The sequence below is a fragment of the Geotrypetes seraphini genome, chromosome 7 (assembly GCF_902459505.1).
Source record: "Geotrypetes seraphini chromosome 7, aGeoSer1.1, whole genome shotgun sequence".
In the NCBI taxonomy this organism is placed as follows: domain Eukaryota; kingdom Metazoa; phylum Chordata; class Amphibia; order Gymnophiona; family Dermophiidae; genus Geotrypetes; species Geotrypetes seraphini.
The window spans coordinates 3,917,701-3,936,099 of NC_047090.1; the positions used below are offsets into that span (position 1 = coordinate 3,917,701).

Genomic DNA, 18,399 nt, shown 5'->3' on the forward strand with positions numbered 1-18,399 from the left:
TCCAAGGAATTCACTCATTGTAAATGAGACAATAATACCAAAGATAATAGCAAACTATATGATAAATAATAAATGAGACACCTCAGTAAGGGCCTGGGTTTAAAAATGGGTAACTTTCATGGCCCCGGGCAGAAAACTCATAGATGACAAGCACCAAGTTAAAATGAAACCTAAATAAGTTCTGCCCCATACATCATATGGTCTCGATAATAGATATAAATGTGAAATAAACAATTAGTGAAGAACTTTGTGAGGAAAATAGAGGGACATAAAAACGGCTAGAAAAGCCACCCTTAAAAATATTGCCAAAATAATCTAAGTGAAATGTGCTACGTGCAATATGTAGATAAAAGTTTTATAAAAAAATTGGTATCTAAAATGCAAAAAAATGAGCAATTATTTCATTCGAAGTTCATAAGTAATTGAACTCTTGAGTACATCCCATCTAGGCACCTAACTTCAGGCGTCTTTTATAGAATCAAGGCCAGTGAGCCTAAAAACAGTGAACATTAAAACACTGAACCAAAAATAAGGAGAAATTCTATGCTTCGGGATCGGAACCGGCTCCGGCCACAACGGGGCACCGACTCGGCTTCTCCCTTTCTTTTTCTCGCCCTGGGAGGAGGATCGGGGAGGGAAAGACATCAGTCTGGAAACAGCTGGGCAAAGCCCAGCCCCGCGGGGAGAGAGGCAAAACGTGGATCCGTCAGGACAGGGCAGCCCAGACTGGCATCGGGGGTGGGGTGGGGGGGGATTTCAGCGGAAGGGGGATGGGAGGCAGGCAGGCTGGCATCGGAAGGGGGTGAGGGGGTTTAATGGAAGGCAGGCAGGCAGGATGGCATGGGGGGGTGGTCAATGGAAGGGGGATGGGAGGCAGGCGGGCATCGGAGGGGGGTGAGGTGAGGAAGGACGCACTGGGGGCACTACGGACATAGGAAGGGGCAATGTTGTGTGTTGTTTGATTAGTTATTGTTACAAGTACTATATATGGTGCTGAGAATAAATGTCCAAATAAGTGTTCTCGACTTTCTTTTATTTGTTATCCGTGTCACATTTTTTATAAAGGTTAGTACCAATAACAACCTGTTTCATTTAACATATTGATATATATCACAGTAATGATGTATTTTATTATCTCTCATGTAATTTACAAACTTAAAAATGGGAGGTGAAAAGGCCTCATAAGTGGAATAGCCTAGGGCCTCTTTTCATCTAAATCCGGCCCTGAATATATACATATATATTTTAAAAACGCATCTATAAACACTTGTTTAAAGTATACAAAATGCTGTTTTTTGTTTTAATTATTTAGATTTGGATACAGGAATATGAAGGACTACAGACCCTCACTACAGAATATTTGTGTGCATATGTTAGACAGTCTTCTCCATTAGTGCACAAGTTCTGCATGCTTGAACTGAGCTTCAAGAGGTTTTTAAAAAAGTTTGGATAATTTCCTAAAAGAGAAGTCCAAAGGTCATTGTTGAGATGGCTTGGGGACATCAACTGCTTATTCCTAGATGCTTTTAATTCTGCGGTACGAGGGGGATACTGAAAAGTTCTTAGCCCAAGCAACCAACTTCCTCAATTCTGAGCGCTATTTTGACACTGTAGCTGAAAAGAGTGTAACTTTAAGGGCTCCTTTTATCAAGCTGCGGTAGGGGTTTAACACGCGTTAAACCGCCTGCCGTGCTAGTTGCTTATGCCTCCATTGACGATGCATTAGTATTTTGGCTTGCCTTGAGGGTTAGCGCCTGATGAAATGTCCGACGCACTAACCCCCATAGCGCACCTTGATAAAAGGAGCCCTAAGTGTCAATTTTCAGAAACAAAATTCTAGGCTTTGACATTGTTTCAGATCATTGAACCATATCCGCATCTTTCTCTTTTTGGTTGGGCTGAGAACTTCTCAGCACTTTCTCGTAGAAGCTGCACGATTAGCCATCTGTGTGCGGCTCTACCACGTGGCCTTCTGCATTGACTGAAACCCTAATTCAAATGATATTATCTAGAGGGAGACTAAAAAGTGGGTGAGGTGGCATGGCTCATTGCTATTCTCTTAAGAAAAATACAAAACTAGTAGAAGAATTTTTCAAAATGATAACATACCCCAGTGCTTCCCATAATTAGGAAGAGCATTATATGAAATCTCCCAAACCCGATGAATTCTACTGCATCTTCCACGGTGTACGTCTTCTGTTCTAGAAGAAAAAAAAAATTAAAAAAAATAGGATTACGACTGTGCTCTTGCAACCCTCTGATTTTTCATTGTTACAGTTTTCTGGGTCTCGTCACATCTGGGTAGATGTTTCAGTCATCGTGCTGTGACTTTCTTCAGGGTGTGCTGTGAAGTCTGCAGTTTGTCTTTATATATAGTGGGTCCTCAATCCTGATTGGCCGGGACTTGAGGTGATTGAGGCAGAAAAGGCTGTTAGTCATGAATTTGAATTTTGGCGGGAAAGTCCGTTAGTCACATATTAAGCTTACCAGTAAGATCACTGTGCAGCTGAGAGCAAACATAGAAAAAGAAAGTTCTAGTTAAAATCACAAGTATCATCTCTTCTGCCTGAGTTTTCTACCTGTTGTAAGACAGATCTTATTTGACTTCTCCTTAGCCCCATAAAAGGAGAAGATATTGAATTTTCCTATCTTTGGGTTCATTTGTATTACAGGTACTCATTTTACAAGGAAGAGAATGAGACACTATTGCAATCAGCAAATATTTCTATATCCTGGAATGACGACAGTAATACTAGAAAATGGGTTTCCAAAGCATACGTATATAAAATTTAGTATACAAAAATTCTAATATAAGACTGATGAAATAAAATAATGCTTTTTCTCCAAAATTTTCTCACATTTCTGAATAAACATATCCAGTCCCACCATAAATTTACAGTGAGTATTATTATTTTAGTGGTTAATAAGTTTAAAGGCATTAGAAATCAAGAAATCAAAATGACATTATTTAGATTTTTGACTAAAGATTTTCTGTCGGGATTCAGCGGAACAAAACTAAAGTGGGGACTCGTTCTTGAAAAAGCCTTCGGGCAAAACATGTCGAGCTGACAAGTCCTACCCGGCATTTAAAGGTTTATGCTGAAAGCAGAAAAAACTACTGCCGAAGCTAAGTACAAAACTTTTAAAGATTTATGAATTATTTATAAATATAGAACTGATTTAACATGTACACATGAATTGCACAGAGCACTTTATATGAAAAAATGTTTTTAAAAAAATATAACCCAAGTCTGATGAAGATATACAAGCCAATTGAAAAAACAGGCCAAGAACTGTTTGGCTGGCTTTCAAATATATACAGGGCTGGATTTTCCTATAGGCTAATTAGGCTTCAGCTTAGGGCCTCAAGATCAAATTGTTAGCAAAATTAAAATTACACTATTCTAAAAACAGTGAACACTAAAACACTGAACCAAAAATAAGGAGAAATTCTACGCTTCGGGATCGGAACCGGCTCCGGCCACAACGGGGCGCCGACTCGGCTTCTCCCTTTCTTTTTCTCGCCCTGGGAGGAGGATCGGGGAGGGAAAGACATCAGTCTGGAAACAGCTGGGCAAAGCCCAGCCCCGCGGGGAGAGAGGCAAAACGTGGATCCGTCAGGACAGGGCGGCCCAGACTGGCATCGGGGGGAGGGGATTTCAGCGGAAGGGGGATGGGAGGCAGGCAGGCTGGCATCGGAAGGGGGTGAGGGGGTTTAATGGAAGGCAGGCAGGCAGGATGGCATGGGGAGGTGTTCAATGGAAGGGGGATGGGAGGCAGGTGGGCATCGGAGGGGGGTGAGGTGAGGAAGGACGCACTGGGGGCACTATGGACATAGGAAGGGGCAATGTTGTGTGTTATGTTTGATATTATTGTTACAAGTACTATATATGGTGCTGAGAATAAATGTCCAAATAAGTGTTCTCGACGTTTTTTTATTTGTTATCCATGTCACATTTTTTATAAAGGTTAGTACCAATAACAACATGTTTCATTTAACATATTGATATATATCACAGTAATGATGTATTTTATTATCTCTCATGTAATTTACAAACTTAAAAATGGGAGGTGAAAGGGCCTCATAAGTGGAATAGCCTAGGGCCTCTTTTCATCTAAATCCGGCCCTGAATATATACATATATATTTTAAAAATGCATCTATAAACACTTGTTTAAAGTATACAAAATGCTGTTTTTAGTTTTAATTATATTTAGATTTGGATACAGGAATATGAAGGACTACAGATTTCCATAGGACTAGCTTTATATCACTGTCGATTTGCAGAATAGCTTTCATTTTCTACCAATGGCACCCCCCCCAAATTTGCAGATTAGGGCATTTGTAGATAAGATGAGGCAAATTGCCAACGGAATTATTACTGGACCAGTAGAAGTTGTCCCTTTTAGTACCGTACTTTTCTGAGCAATTATATAAGTAAAATAAAGATTGAGATGGCACTGACAGTGATGATCGTGACCCATACTTCCAATTAAATTGTCATTGATGGTCTGATAAAGCACGTAACAACATAAGACCATAAGAATAGCCTTACTGAGTCAGACCAAGGTATGTAGGAATGAGGTAGAAGTAGGAGAAAAGGAACCTCTAGCTAGTTTTGAATGAAGGCTCCCAACTCTATTTCCATCTAAGATGGAGGGCCAAAGAATCAGAAGAAATGACCAAGTTATTTTTAAACAATATAATCATTTGCATCTGTTTTTATGAAAGCTGTGTTGCTGAAGAGTTGACATCCAGTGTGAAAGTGAAGGTAATTGACTGACATTGATTACCTCTTGCTTGAAAGAGTTTGGAGAGAGGGTGTAGATACTGACATTCATTTTTGTAGTTTGTGATATGTCTGTTTCATCCTCTCTAGAGAGAACAAAGGTTGGAGTCAGTCCCTAAACTAAGAATTTCATACTGTATGTTATTATATGGTATTATAGTTGTAGAATACAAGCACTCGTGTGTCTTTGACATGGTGTCAGTGCTTGCATCTAAAGTTAGCACATGCGTGTCAACTTATTCTCTATTCTGCTACTACTACTAATTATTTCTATCGTGCTACCAGACGCGTGCAGCACTGTATAGAGTCACAAAGAAGAAAACAGTCCCTGCTCGAAAGAAATAATATAATGATCTAAGAGAACGTCAGCCTAATTAGAGTAATTGCTGCAAACTAATGGTCAATTTTACCTCTCTGGAGTTTATAAGGCAAAAGGTTGTTTTGGAATGCATTAAACTAATTGATACAATTAACATTAACCTGTAATAGAACATGGTTTCCCTTTTAATTGATCATTTTAACAAAAACATTTATTAAATCATTATGTGATATTGATAGTGATATTCTACACTCAAGTGCCATTATAGAAATGGTATTTGCATCGATATTTTTTGCACCTAAGTTTTGGCACTCTTTCTTCAATCATCCCCGTTATAATTATAGGCTCATCACGAGAGACCCAAAAGCGTCGCCGTGAATTTCTTATGTTGAAGCCAGGTGTTACATCTTTAGGTGCTACTTTCTATTTACGACATCCTTGTAAGTGTATAGTGCATCACTGATCAGTTAAGTATGTTTTCTTTGAGCCTAATCAGTTGACTTCTTTCTTAGCGCTCTCCCGATTGGAGGCAGAAAAATCATAAGCTCTAAGATTATTGACTAATCCCAGCAATCAGCCCTCTAGCTAACTTTAAATGAGAGTGTACATTTTGTTCAATTCTTTTTCTTTTGTTTTCGCTAAGAAATCTTGGATCCAAATTTGAGGACTTGAGCATTTTAGTTTATACATGATTTAAATGTTATTGGAATGTTTCTTGCTCTATGTGGAATTGCTAATTTGCTTTCTGTACAAGATAATTCTTGATTATATGATTTAAAAATCAATAAATATATTTAAACATAATTATAGGCTCACTGTAATTCAGAAACGTTCATGTTACCTTTGGGAGGTTCTTCAGTAGTCTGATTTAGTTCCTCCATGGAGATCGTGCTCACTCTTGCTGGCTGACTGGATGCCATCTTCTCTCCTGTTCTGTTTCTAAAGTGCTTTCATTCACCTCAATGTTTAATTCTCTTTATAAAGGAATAATGAGAATCAAAGTAAGTAAAAGACAGCAATGACGCTTAAACAGGTTTCCCCATATCATCAGATTATGAAACACAAAAGAGAAAAATTAAAACTTGGGACAGAATGAGTCAGTAGTATCTCACACTCATGGAAACAACTTGTCTTCAAATGCACAAGTAATGTCAAGTTCACTGTCTACAAGAGGCAAACTACACTCCAATTGCATTGTGGAAATGAACAATGTGTCGTTCCTAACACCAAAATCCAGCAAGGATTAGTTCTGGTAGCTGGTGACCTCTACAAAACAATATCCAAGATTAATGATTGTATACGGATTCTTGAAAATTGGAGTCGAACGGATGGTTTGAAATTAAACGAAGAAAAAATCTGATTATTATGGACGAGGAACACTTTAAATTCAATATGGAGGTCATTACCTTGTTAACAGGGATTGCAGAGGAATACTGCTGGACTCTTAAGTTTTTGCTGGAGCCTCATGTTAATCATATTAGTAAGTTTTTTTGTGTTTTTTTTTAAAGTTTGCAACAGCTAAGAACATTAAAATCATTTTGTAATGAAAAACATTTTGCTGTAGTGGTTTAAGTTTTATTTCTCTCGTACTTGGAGTATTTAAAAATCTATATTCTGGTGTTTCACAGAAATTTAAAATGAAATTACCGAAATTGCAGTTTACAGAAGTGAAGTTGATATTTCATTCTTGTAGAATTGATAGAGCAGTGGTTCCCAACCCTGTCCTGGAGGAACACCAGGCCAATTGGGATTTCAGGCTAGCCCTAATGAATATGCATGAAGCAAATTTGCATGCCTATCACTTCCATCATATGCAAATCTCTCTCATGCATATTCATTAGGGCTAGCCTGAAAACCCGATTGGCCTGGTGTTCCTCCAGGACAGGATTGGGAATCACTGTGATAGAGCATCTCTTATACTGATTCAGTTGCATTGGGTGCTGGTACAAGCACAAATCATGTTTAAATTAGCATGCTTAATTTATAAAATCTGGCCCTGAATGAATTATCTATTCATTTTCCTTCTTAAAACTTGCCAGAACTTTGAGGGCAAAGAACTTGATTGTACAGCTTCCTTCCACTTCCAGAATACGGTATAAAAAAATTATTTTAGGGGTCCGTTTACAAAGCTCTGGCCTTAGCGTGCCCTTAGGTGCTAAATTATGTGGCCGTAAAAACCATGATTTTCTTATTAATGGCATTAGCACGTGGTTATTTTATTTTATTTTTTTAAATACATTTTTTATTAGCATTTTGTAAACATACATCTTCTAACACAATCAAACATACATAATATTATATCTAATACAATACAAAATATACTATGGGCTCCTTTTACTAAGGTGCGCTAGCGTTTTTAGTGCACACTGATGATTAACACGCACTAACCCCCGCGCTACACGGAAAATACTAACGCAAGCTCTATGGAGGTGTTAGCGTGTAGCGCGCGTGCTAAAACCGCTAGCGTACCTTAGCAAAAGGAGCCCTATGTAGCCACAGAATCATTCAAAACTGAGGAAAAATATATATTATAACTCAAAAATTAATAATAAAGAATTAAAACATGAATCTTGGGGAAAAAAAGCTGCAAAGTCACTTTACAGAAATAGAGGCGCCTAGAGTATTAAAGCAGGTTCCTACAAAAGTCATCTAGCAGGGCCCATTTCATACTGAAACTAGCAATATTGTTATGACTAAAAGCACGTGTTTATTTTTAAACATTACTGTGAGAGCACTTACTGTCACCTATATTGTAGGTGGTAAGGGCTCTTGCATTACACATGAGTTAATCAGTTAGCACACAGTAGAAACATAGAAACATAGAAAGATGACGGCAGAAAAGGGCCATAGCCCATCAAGTCTGCCCACACTACTGACCCACCCCAATAAGTCTAGATGCTAGTGAATCGTCTTACGTAGGGATCCCACGTACATGTCCCATTTGCTCTTAAAGTCAAGCACGCCTGTGGCCTTGACTACCTGCACCGGAAGCTTATTCCAGTGATCTATCACCCTTTCCGTGAAAAAATACTTCCTGGTGTCACTCCTAAATTTCCCCCCTTTGAGTTTAAGCGGATGCCCTCTTGTGGTCGAGGGTCCCCTGGGGAAGAGGATGTCATCTTCCACCTCGACACGTCCTGTGATGTATTTAAATGTCTCAATCATGTCCCCCCTTTCCCTGCGCTCCTCAGTAATGTAAATGTGCTAACTAGTTAATGTATGAAAGACTATTCTCCGCCCCTGACAAACTCCCTTTAAAAAAGCCCATTTAGTCCTTGGTTAGTGTGTCCCACATTAGGCCATTTTTGCTGTGTTAGAAGCACCTAACACAGCTTAATAAAAGGGAGTATGAGTTTAGAACAGTGTTCTTCAACCGCCGGTCCACAGTGCGATCGATGCAGCATTAGCTTCGAGCCAGCTCCCTCTTCCTAACTGATTCAGTGCACAAAGTCACGGGCAGTGGCTCCTACGGGCGTCCTGCGCCTGAACCGGAAGCCTTCTCTCTGACGTTGCAACGTCAGAGGAAAGGCTTCCAGATGAGGTGCAATTAGTACTATTATGGGGGCGGGGTCTGGGGGTGGAGATTGGGTAGAGATGGGCGGGGTCTGGCCCACGACTTAGCCCAGTGTTCTTCAACCACCAGTCCATGGACCGATGCTGGTCCACAGAATAATTCTTTTATTTCTGCCGGTCCATAGGTGTAAAAAGATTGAAAAACACTGGTTTAGAATATGCTACAATTAGCTGTAAGACTTCAAAGCTTATATTTATCTTTCCACTGCTTTTTTAAAGACTTTCTTGTTTAGTTGATTTTTTTTTGATCTTTGAATTTTTTTTAGTGTTTATTTTATTTAAAAAATTTATATACTTCAAGTTTCAAGTTTATTAAAATTTTTGATTAATCGCTTTGTCTTTTTTTCAAAGCGATGAACATACATATATATAAATAGAATTAGTTAATATTACAATATTAAAAACAAAAATTAAAACATTAATTATACATGACCGTAAAAATTAATTTAAAAGAGACAAAACTAAGCAGTTTATATACAAAATATTTTATAAAGACAGATGATAAAACAAGTACATGATCAAATAGACATATGATAAAATAAACATGCAAATAATCCTCAGAAAGATACAATAATTTGGATAATAAAGATCGTGGATAGTTCATCAACTTTATTAGAAGTAGCTAGAAAAAGGCATCTGCAAATAACTGCGTCTTAAGTCATTTTCTAAACATGCCCTTTTCACGGCAATTTCGTCTCTGACCCACCAAGGAGTTCCATAACTTAACTCCTGCACAACAGAAAGTCTCAACAAGCCTTGGATTCACAGACGTCTTCAAAAAAATAAAAGAACACTTGGACACTTGGAATGCGCTTCCAGAGGACGTTATAGGGCAGAATACAGTACTGGGATTTAAGAGAGGATTGGACATTTTTCTGCTGGAAAAGGGAATAGAAGGGTATAAATAGAGGATTACTGCTCAGGTCCTGGACCTGTTGGTGCCGCCGCGTGAGCGGACGGCTGGGCGAGATGGACCTCAGGTCTGACCCAGCAGAGGCATTGTTTATGTTCTTATGTTCAGTAAAGTTAAATTCTCAGAATGCAAAGATCTTTTTGGTGTATAACTAAGTATATTATTTTTAAACAATTCTGGGATGTTTCCATACAAGAATTGATGGCAAATCATCACTGCTTTATACTGTGCTCTGAAGGTGACTGTGCCCTACCTAGTGGAGTGGTTTCTGTGTATTTTGGCAGTTACTTTTCCTCCACTCTTCCTGATGTTTGTTTTTACTTTTGTAATGTACACTGTTTTTAGGGTTCCTTTTTGCAAAGCTGGCGAGGTTCGTGTTCCGACACTCATAGAATTCCTATTTATCTCGCCGGCCCACGGTAGAAACCTCGACTGCAGCTTTGCAAAATCCAGCGTTCATTTGTTAATCCTGGTTATTGTTCCAGCCTCTTTATTCGCAATCCACTTTGTACCCTTATGGGGAGCTAGCAGAATATAAACAAATATGAGAGATTAGATTAGGATTATTATAGATTGCCTCTATCACTATTTTTCCCTCTCTGGCATTGAATTAACTCCCTCTGGGGCCATGGGCTACAGATTCAGCCGTAATCTCAGAACTTTAAAGGACCCCATTGAGGATATCATACTTAGTGACCCTTTCACAAAGCCACAGTTGCAAGTCCCGGCATTGCAAATGCGATGCAGCCCTTAGGAACTGAATAGGCTGCGTCACGTTTGCCATGCAGGAATTGCCACTGCGGCTTTGTAAAAGGGGCATTTAGTTTTTGAAGATGGTTTAAAGCTCCCGTTATCAATGGTACAACTTTGAGTAATGAAGAACTTCTCAGACATCTAGAACATAAGAAGTTGCCTCCGCTGGGGCAGACCAGAGGTCCATCCTGCCCAGCGGTCCGCTCCCGTGGCGGCCCATCAGGCCCACTGCCTGAACAGTGGTCTCTGACTAATTTTATAATTTACCTCTAATCCTGTCCCTATAACCTTACCTCTACTCCTATCTGTACCCCTCAATCCCTTTGTCCTCTAGGTACCTGTCCAGACCTTCTTTGAAGCCCTTGTCCTGGATAATGAAATAGACACAGTGATTAGGAAGTACAAGTATAACAGTATTTTAAGCATAGAATGTTAAACAACTTAAAACCTAAAACAACGTATTAAGACAGACATGGGGGAAGCCCCTGCTTGCCCTGGATCAGTAACATGGAATGTTGCTATTATTTGGGTTTTTGCCATATACTAGTGACCTGGATTGGCCACCGTGAAGACGGGCTACTGAGCTGACCATTGTCTGGCTCAGTAAGGCTATTCTTATGTTCATATGCTCTTTACTCACCATTGAGGATTTTATATGGTCTTTCAGACACCGATTATTCTAAATTTATTTATCTGGGCCTCTCTGCTTCCTGAGCTCAAGGTGAATGGTTACCAAATTTTCTTCCCACCCTCCCTTTGCCCCCTGCCCACATGCAAAATATAAATACCAAAGCTGGTGGGAATCCCAAAGCCCTGCCAGCTGAAGACTCTTCCTTCAGTCCAATGATGAGAACTCTCCAAGCTCTGCAGATGGATTGGGGACTTGTATACAACTACACTCAAAGCAGTTTACATACAGGTACTCAAACATGTTCCCTATCTGTCCTGGTGCGCTCACAGTCTATCTAATGTACCTGAGGCCGTGGAGGATTAAGTGAGCTCAGGGACACTGCAGCTAGCTGCAGAGCTTGAAGATTCCTGGCTGCCAGACTGGCAAGGTAGTCTTCAACTGGTAGGGCTTTGGGATCCTCATCCGCCACAGCAAGGGAAGTGGCTGAGTTATGGGGGACCTGGACCCCTGTGTGTCCAGTACAAAATAAGTGCATATCTATTTTTATTTCCCCAGTGTTTTAGTACTTGCTGAATTTAATTTCTTGGGGTTCCAGTTAAATTTCTATTTGTGATCCCTCTTTCTGTATTTGGTAAAGGTCTGTCTGTGGTTTTGTGTGTGAAGAAGTCATTTAAAGTGTGGTAGTAATGGCTGGTGAAGAAATGAAGGAGAGAGGATCAGGGGTCCCCTCCTTAATTTCTGCCCTGGGCATCACCATGTCTAAAACTAGCCCCGCATATGGGATTCCCTGAGATAGAATCAGAAACAGGTCTAAGTTCACACCCAAGCAGGATTTGTTACTGGTGATGACTAATAGACGACTAGAAAAAACTTGGAAAAAAACAGGAGAACTAACAGACCGTAACAAATGGAGAGCTAACATAAAAATCTACAAACAAATGATATAAGACAAACGTAAAGCATTCTACTCAATTAAAATCAACTCATCTTGTAATGGTTCACAAGGAATCAATACAAAAGAGCTATTCAACCTGATCACAAATTTATTTGACACCGCTCGCTACACCACACCCACACACAACTCTAAGTTACCCTTGATCAGAAAGGGATTTTTCACTCTCTGGAAACTCAGATCCATTAAAGCTTATTTCGATACACCGGCATTCAGAACCCTAGTCCAATCCCTCGTACTGAGTCTACTTGACTATGTATACAAAGGTTCAAGGCGACTTGCAATATATCTAGTCTGGGCTTCCAGGATGATATTTGTGAGTAACATTCATGCCTGATGTAAATTTTTGACCTTTGCATCTGCTCCTCTAAGTTTATTTTTTTTTACCATTCTCCTCATGTTATCACAGTCTCCTTTTTTAAAGTTAAATGCTGTTGTATTGGATGTCCTGTGTGAATTTATTCCAGGGATTATATCAAATGTGATCATGTTATTATGATTACTGTTATCAAGCGGCCCCCTTTTGCTGGCTGGCAAGGATTCTCAATCCGCATCAGCTGATGATATGCGCAGCCAGAATTGCCCCAGCACTGTCTCTACAGAGAAGAAGTTGATGGCCTCCCTTCCTGCCGCCAATATTGGTACACCCTGCGCATGCTGTTTGCACATAAGAGTGTAAGACTTAAACTAGCCACCAAATGATACATTTAGATAGAAAGTGTTAAGAAAACTACACTCAAGTTCCTCAGTTTGCCACACAGTTTTTGACGTATGGTAGCTGTCCTCATAGGAACCGATAACGTGTAATTTTGTTTTTTTCTTTTTTTGTATATCAATAAACAACTTATAAAGTGCTTGTGCTTAGTTTTTCATAATATAATTGCAATAGTAGCAAGAGTAGCAATTACTTATCTTTTTTATTTTACGTAGCAACTGGGTCTGGCTCAATCCCCACCTGGTGGGGATTTATTTTACGTAGCAACTGGTGGGGATTGAGCCAGACCCAGTTGCTACGTAAAATAAAAAAGATAAGTAATTGCTACTCTTGCTACTATTGCAATTATATTATGAAAAACTAAGCACAAGCACTTTATAAGTTGTTTATTGATATACAAAAAAAGAAAAAAACAAAATTACACGTTATCGGTTCCTATGAGGACAGCTACCATACGTCAAAAACTGTGTGGCAAACTGAGGAACTTGAGTGTAGTTTTCTTAACACTTTCTATCTAAATGTATCATTTGGTGGCTAGTTTAAGTCTTACACTTTTATAAATTAAGTTTCAGTGCACTACCCTGTCATTGGTTTGCACATAAGAACATAAGAAGTTGCCTCCACTGGGTCAGACCGAGGTCCATCTCGCCCAGCAGTCCGCTCCCGCGGCGGCCCATCAGGTCCGCGACCTGTGAAGTGGTTTCTGACCACCTCTATAACCTACCTCAAGTTCTATCTGTACCCCTCTATCCCCTTATCCTCCAGGAACCTATCTAAACCCTCCTTGAACCCCTGTACAGAGTTCTGGCCTATCACATCCTCCGGAAGCGCGTTCCATGTGTCCACCACCCTCTGGGTAAAAAAGAACTTCCAAGCATTTGTTCTAAACCTGTCCCCTTTCAATTTCTCTGAGTGACCCCTAGTGCTTGTGGCTCCCCACAGTTTGAAGAATCTGTCCTTGTTCACTTTCTCTATGCCCTCAAGGATTTTGAAGGTTTCTATCATGTCCCCTCTAAGTCTCCTCTTCTCCAGGGATAACAGCCCCAGCATTTTTAACCTGTCAGTGTATGAAAAATTTTCCATACCTTTTATCAGCTTAGTCGCCCTCCTCTGCACTCCCTCGAGTACCGCCATGTCCTTCTTGAGGTACGGCGACCAGTATTGAACACAGTACTCCAGGTGCGGGCGCACCATTGCGCGATACAGCGGCATGATGACTTCCTTCGTCCTGGTTGTGATACCCTTTTTGATGATGCCCAGCATTCTGTTTGCTTTCTTTGAGGCTGTCGCACATTGCGCCGATGGTTTCAGTGATGTGTCGACCATCACCCCCAGGTCCCTTCATCACCCATCACCCACATGAACTGAGTATGCATGATGAGCACCAAGGTCGGCAGCAGAAAAGGAGGCTTCTGATTTCTTCCCTGCAGAGGAAACACTGGGACAGTTCTGGCTGCATCTCATTGGCTGCCGAGGATTGGGCAATCCCCACCAGTAAAGGTAAGAAATGTGGTAGCAGTGGCTGGGGGGGGGGAGTCCCATGCTGGCTATATCCCTAATCCATGATTTGCCCAAAATTCACCCATGTGATCACCCATCTGCAAAATATATGCCATTGCATATTGCCATGTATTTGTTATGTTTTTTGTTTTCTATCGCAGGATGGGTTATAGGTTAACATACATAATGTACAGTAATACAAATTTTTATCCTATATTGACATACTAGGGATCTAACTCCAATATTCATAATATACTGTACTTGCAGTTTAACTTGTTATTAGTCTGGAGTGTAATTTAAGGATTTACAGACTCTCAAGTGACTGTAAATCCTTAAATTACCCTGCTCTATAAAAGTTTTCTCTGGAACTCTCTCCAGTTTCCTGATTTGGGTGAAATCTTCAGCCTATAATTATTATAAAAACACACAATACTCCTCAGCACGATTGCGAAATGAGTTTCTTATCAGATTAGGAAAACGACACTAGTGCACATAAACCCCAAATAGCATATCACTGAATGCATTAGAGTTAGCCATTAGCTTCTGCCTATCCTACCCTGATCCCCAATCACCTTTACATGGAAACGTGTTAAAACATTGTTCTGTAGAACAGAGGCCAATGAAAACTGATTTTTAGCCGAAACTGAAACTGCAGCCAAAATTCACCACCTGTTGTGGCTGAAACCTAAACCTTAAGGGTGGTTATGTGAGTGTAGGGTTACCAGACATCCGGGAAAACCTGGACATGTCCTCTTTTTAGAGGAATGTCTGGCTGCCCGGACGGACTTTCCAAAACCCGGTAGTTTATCCGGATTTTGGAAAGCCCCGACCTCCCGGCTGCATCTGGAGAGCTTCTGAGCTCCCATTTCTATAAAAAAAATGTCCCCCTACAAATAGTTAGTAATATTAAAATTTTAGGGGTGATCTTTGATCATAAATTGAGTTTTCATGATCACATTAGTAACGTTATTAAAACAACCTTTTATAGATTAAGACAAATTCGATCAATTTCAAAATTTCTATGTTCTAAATCACTTAATATTCTTATTCACTCTTTGGTGATCTCCAAAATTGATTACTGTAACGCTCTTTTTAAAGGAATTTCTTTGAATGAAATAAAACGTTTACAAATCATTCAAAATGCTTCCATTAAACTTATAACTAAAACTAGGAAGTTTGATCATGTGACACCCCTTTTAAAAGATGCGCACTGGCTTCCAGTTACTCACTTTCAAATCTCTCCTTAATAAAACCCCAGCATTTATTTATAAACTATTAATTCCATATTCTCCAAATAGAATTCTGAGATCCAACGAACAGAACTTACTAACTATTCCATCTCTTAAGGTTATTAATACAAGACGGCAATTCATTTTCTCTGTTACCGCACCTCAGATGTGGAACGCCCTTCCAATTTATTTAAGGGAAGAGCAGAATCTTGAGAAATTCAAAAGTAAATTAAAAACATTTCTCTTTAAAGATGCTTTTGGTAATTAACTAAACACTCCGTAGGTCAGATTATTTTTACTGTATCATATTATATTTTCTTTCTGTTTCCCATTTTGTATTTTTCCCTTTTTGTTCTACTTTTCTGTATTGATTTTGTATTTCACCTCCCCTCTTTCCTTGTGTATATAAGTTTGTTAAATTAAACTTTTAATCCCGAATGTCATTATGTATTGTTTTGTAATGTTTTGTCTCCCATTAATTGTAATTTTAATTTGTTCATCGCTTAGAAATATGATTAAGCGATTAATCAAAACAATTATTAAACTTGAAACTTGAGCAGGCGTGAATGATATCACACGCATTCCCATATTCTCAGAGACCATTCAGACGCAGCCTGGAGGTCGAAAACCAAAGATGAGGCTTTACAGGGGCGGAGCTAGATGTGGAATGGGGCGGGGTTGCAGACAGAACAGGGCATGGTTAGGGGCAGAACAGGGCAAGGCTATGTGTCCAGGTTTCTCTGGACAAAAATCTGGTAACCCTATGTGAATGTGAACCAGTGAGGGCCGTAGGAACTGTCAGTATCAGTCTGCATCCCACTACTAAACCCACATTATCCAAACCAGATTAAAATAATTTAAACAATCAGCCCTATCAGTCGTTTCGCGTAATTTGTACTTCCAGCTGTTGTGTGAGGTACTGTGTTCTTTGAAAGTATCATACTGCATTTATACAGTTGATATTCAATTTTCTTCCCACTGCCAGCATCCCTGATGGGATTTCCCAACTACAGTACAGACATCTGTTGAGACTGTCTCGAGATGGTTAACTAGCAATGGTTTAATACTGAATATTCAAAAAACTGAACTGATGGTTCTAGCTTCTGATTCAACTGTAATATTTGCAGATTCGGGGCCTTTGCTTGGGACGTCAGTGAAAGTAAAGACTTTGGGTGTTGTCCTGGATTCCAAGTTGACTTTTCAGCCTCAGGTTCAGTGTTTGATCTGTAACTCATTTAAGCTTCATTTAATGAGGGCAGGATGCACAAAGCTCCAGCAACCCAGTAAAATACATCGGGTTGAGAGTGATTTTAATTTACTGGGTGATGCTCAGCACAAATAGCATACAGATCATATGCATGCTAAACGTGACCATACGTCCTGTTTTGAATGGGACCATCCCGTTTTTAGGTAGCAACTCTGCGGGTGGACAAATCTGTGTGAAGTACCCTGCAGAGCCGTAGAAAAATTATACAAGATCTAAGAAGTTCAGCTGGGGTGCTGTAGCACCTGCAACAACGCAGATAAGTGCATTGCCCTGGTCGAATGTTATGCTCACAGTTTATATAGGAATAAGGGGATTTGGAAGTGTCATGATCAAGTTTCAAGTTTCAAGTTTATTAAAATTTGATGGTTCGCCTATTAAAACTAAGCGAATTACATAATAAAATAATTTTAGCATAGGACAATAAAACAAGTTATTTTACATTTAAAAAATTTCAAAGGGCTACGACAAACTGACAATACAGACGAACTAAGATACATAAGGAGAAAACATTAGGGAGTAAAAGTTACAAATTGTTGTTTCCTCGAGGGAAGAAAGGGGTATGAGATGGGTAGGGCCAAACGATTAGGTTGGGGTAAGATGTGTAAGGAGATCTTAATTGTTTAACTGTACGCGGAAAAGTTGTTCTAAAGGTTAAATGAAGCAGCGACTCACATGCAGTTGGAATGGTACTGAACACTTCATATGTTTAAAAACATAAGGTTGCACATAGAAGTCTAAAATAAAATCATGTTTATTGAAGAATATCCTGTGCTATAAAAAAAATAGAGAGATCCAGAAAAAGGACAGCTTGAGACATCCGGATCCTACTTATATGTTTCCGAATGCGGCTTCATATTGATCTCGTAGTACAGCCTATATATACCTTTAAACATGGACAAAAAATTAGATATAATGCCGCTATCATAAGGCAGTCAGTGGTGCCTCGTAATGTAAAAGTAGTCCCATTGTGAGTGAAAACTTTCGTGGTGACCACATAGGCACATACTGTACATCGACCGCACGGTATGTGTCTAGCTGCTGGCTCTACAGTATCAGTAGGAGATGTGAACTGTGATTTAGTCACATCTTATCTGCAACAACGCAGATAAGTGCATTGCCCTGGTCGAATGTTATGCTCATTGCTTATGTGGGGGTAAGGGGACTTGGAAGGGTCATGAGTAAGGTGACCATACGTCTCATTTTCAAGGGGACCGTCCAGTTATTAGACCGGCCATCCTGTTGTCCCGACCCACCGCTTCGGGATACCGAAATGTCCCCGTTTCAGGGACAGCGTCCCAAAGCTGTGCGCGGGGAGAATGGGACAGGCAATTGCTTCCCCTCCCTCTAGTGCTGATTCAAACCCCCGTCCATCTGCCTCCGCTGCACCTTCTTCTTGCCGCCCAGAAGCCATCTTCCCGACATCAATTCTGACGTCAGAGAGGAAGTTCCAGACCAGCCAGGCAGCGATTGGCTGGCCCGGAACTTCCTCTCCAACGTTAGGATTGACATCGGGAAGAAGGCTTCTGGGCAGCAAGAAGAAGGTGCAGCGGCGGTGGGCAGACGGGGGTTTGAGGAAGGGAAGGAGGGAGGCTGGCAGGCAGCAGTGGCGGCAGTCCGGGGAAGGGGGGTTGAATCGGGTGCTGAACGGAGAGAAGGGGGGAGGCATGCGCGGCAGGGAGGGAGGTATGAAGGCAGGCTTTGCAGCTTTGGTGCAGCAGGGAGGGAGGTAGGCAGGCAGGCAGGCTTCGAGGGAGGGGT

At 40.3% G+C, this 18,399-nt stretch overlaps 1 protein-coding gene across 3 annotated transcripts in view; it reads right to left on the reverse strand.

The window, feature by feature from the left end:
* SVOPL (SVOP like) overlaps positions 1–18,399 on the reverse strand; it is a 96,145-nt gene that overhangs the window by 72,748 nt on the left and 4,998 nt on the right. For 2 of the 3 annotated variants that reach the window (XM_033950735.1, XM_033950733.1), the window contains exons 2-4: positions 10,641–10,714; positions 5,950–6,082; positions 2,110–2,201 (exon numbers count right to left, since the gene is read on the reverse strand). In XM_033950735.1, the coding sequence (XP_033806626.1) occupies positions 2,110–2,201; positions 5,950–6,028 (171 nt within the window). In that variant the 5' untranslated portion in view covers positions 6,029–6,082; positions 10,641–10,714. The remainder of the gene's footprint in view (positions 1–2,109; positions 2,202–5,949; positions 6,083–10,640; positions 10,715–18,399) is intronic. The other variant, XM_033950734.1, reaches the window with a different exon arrangement.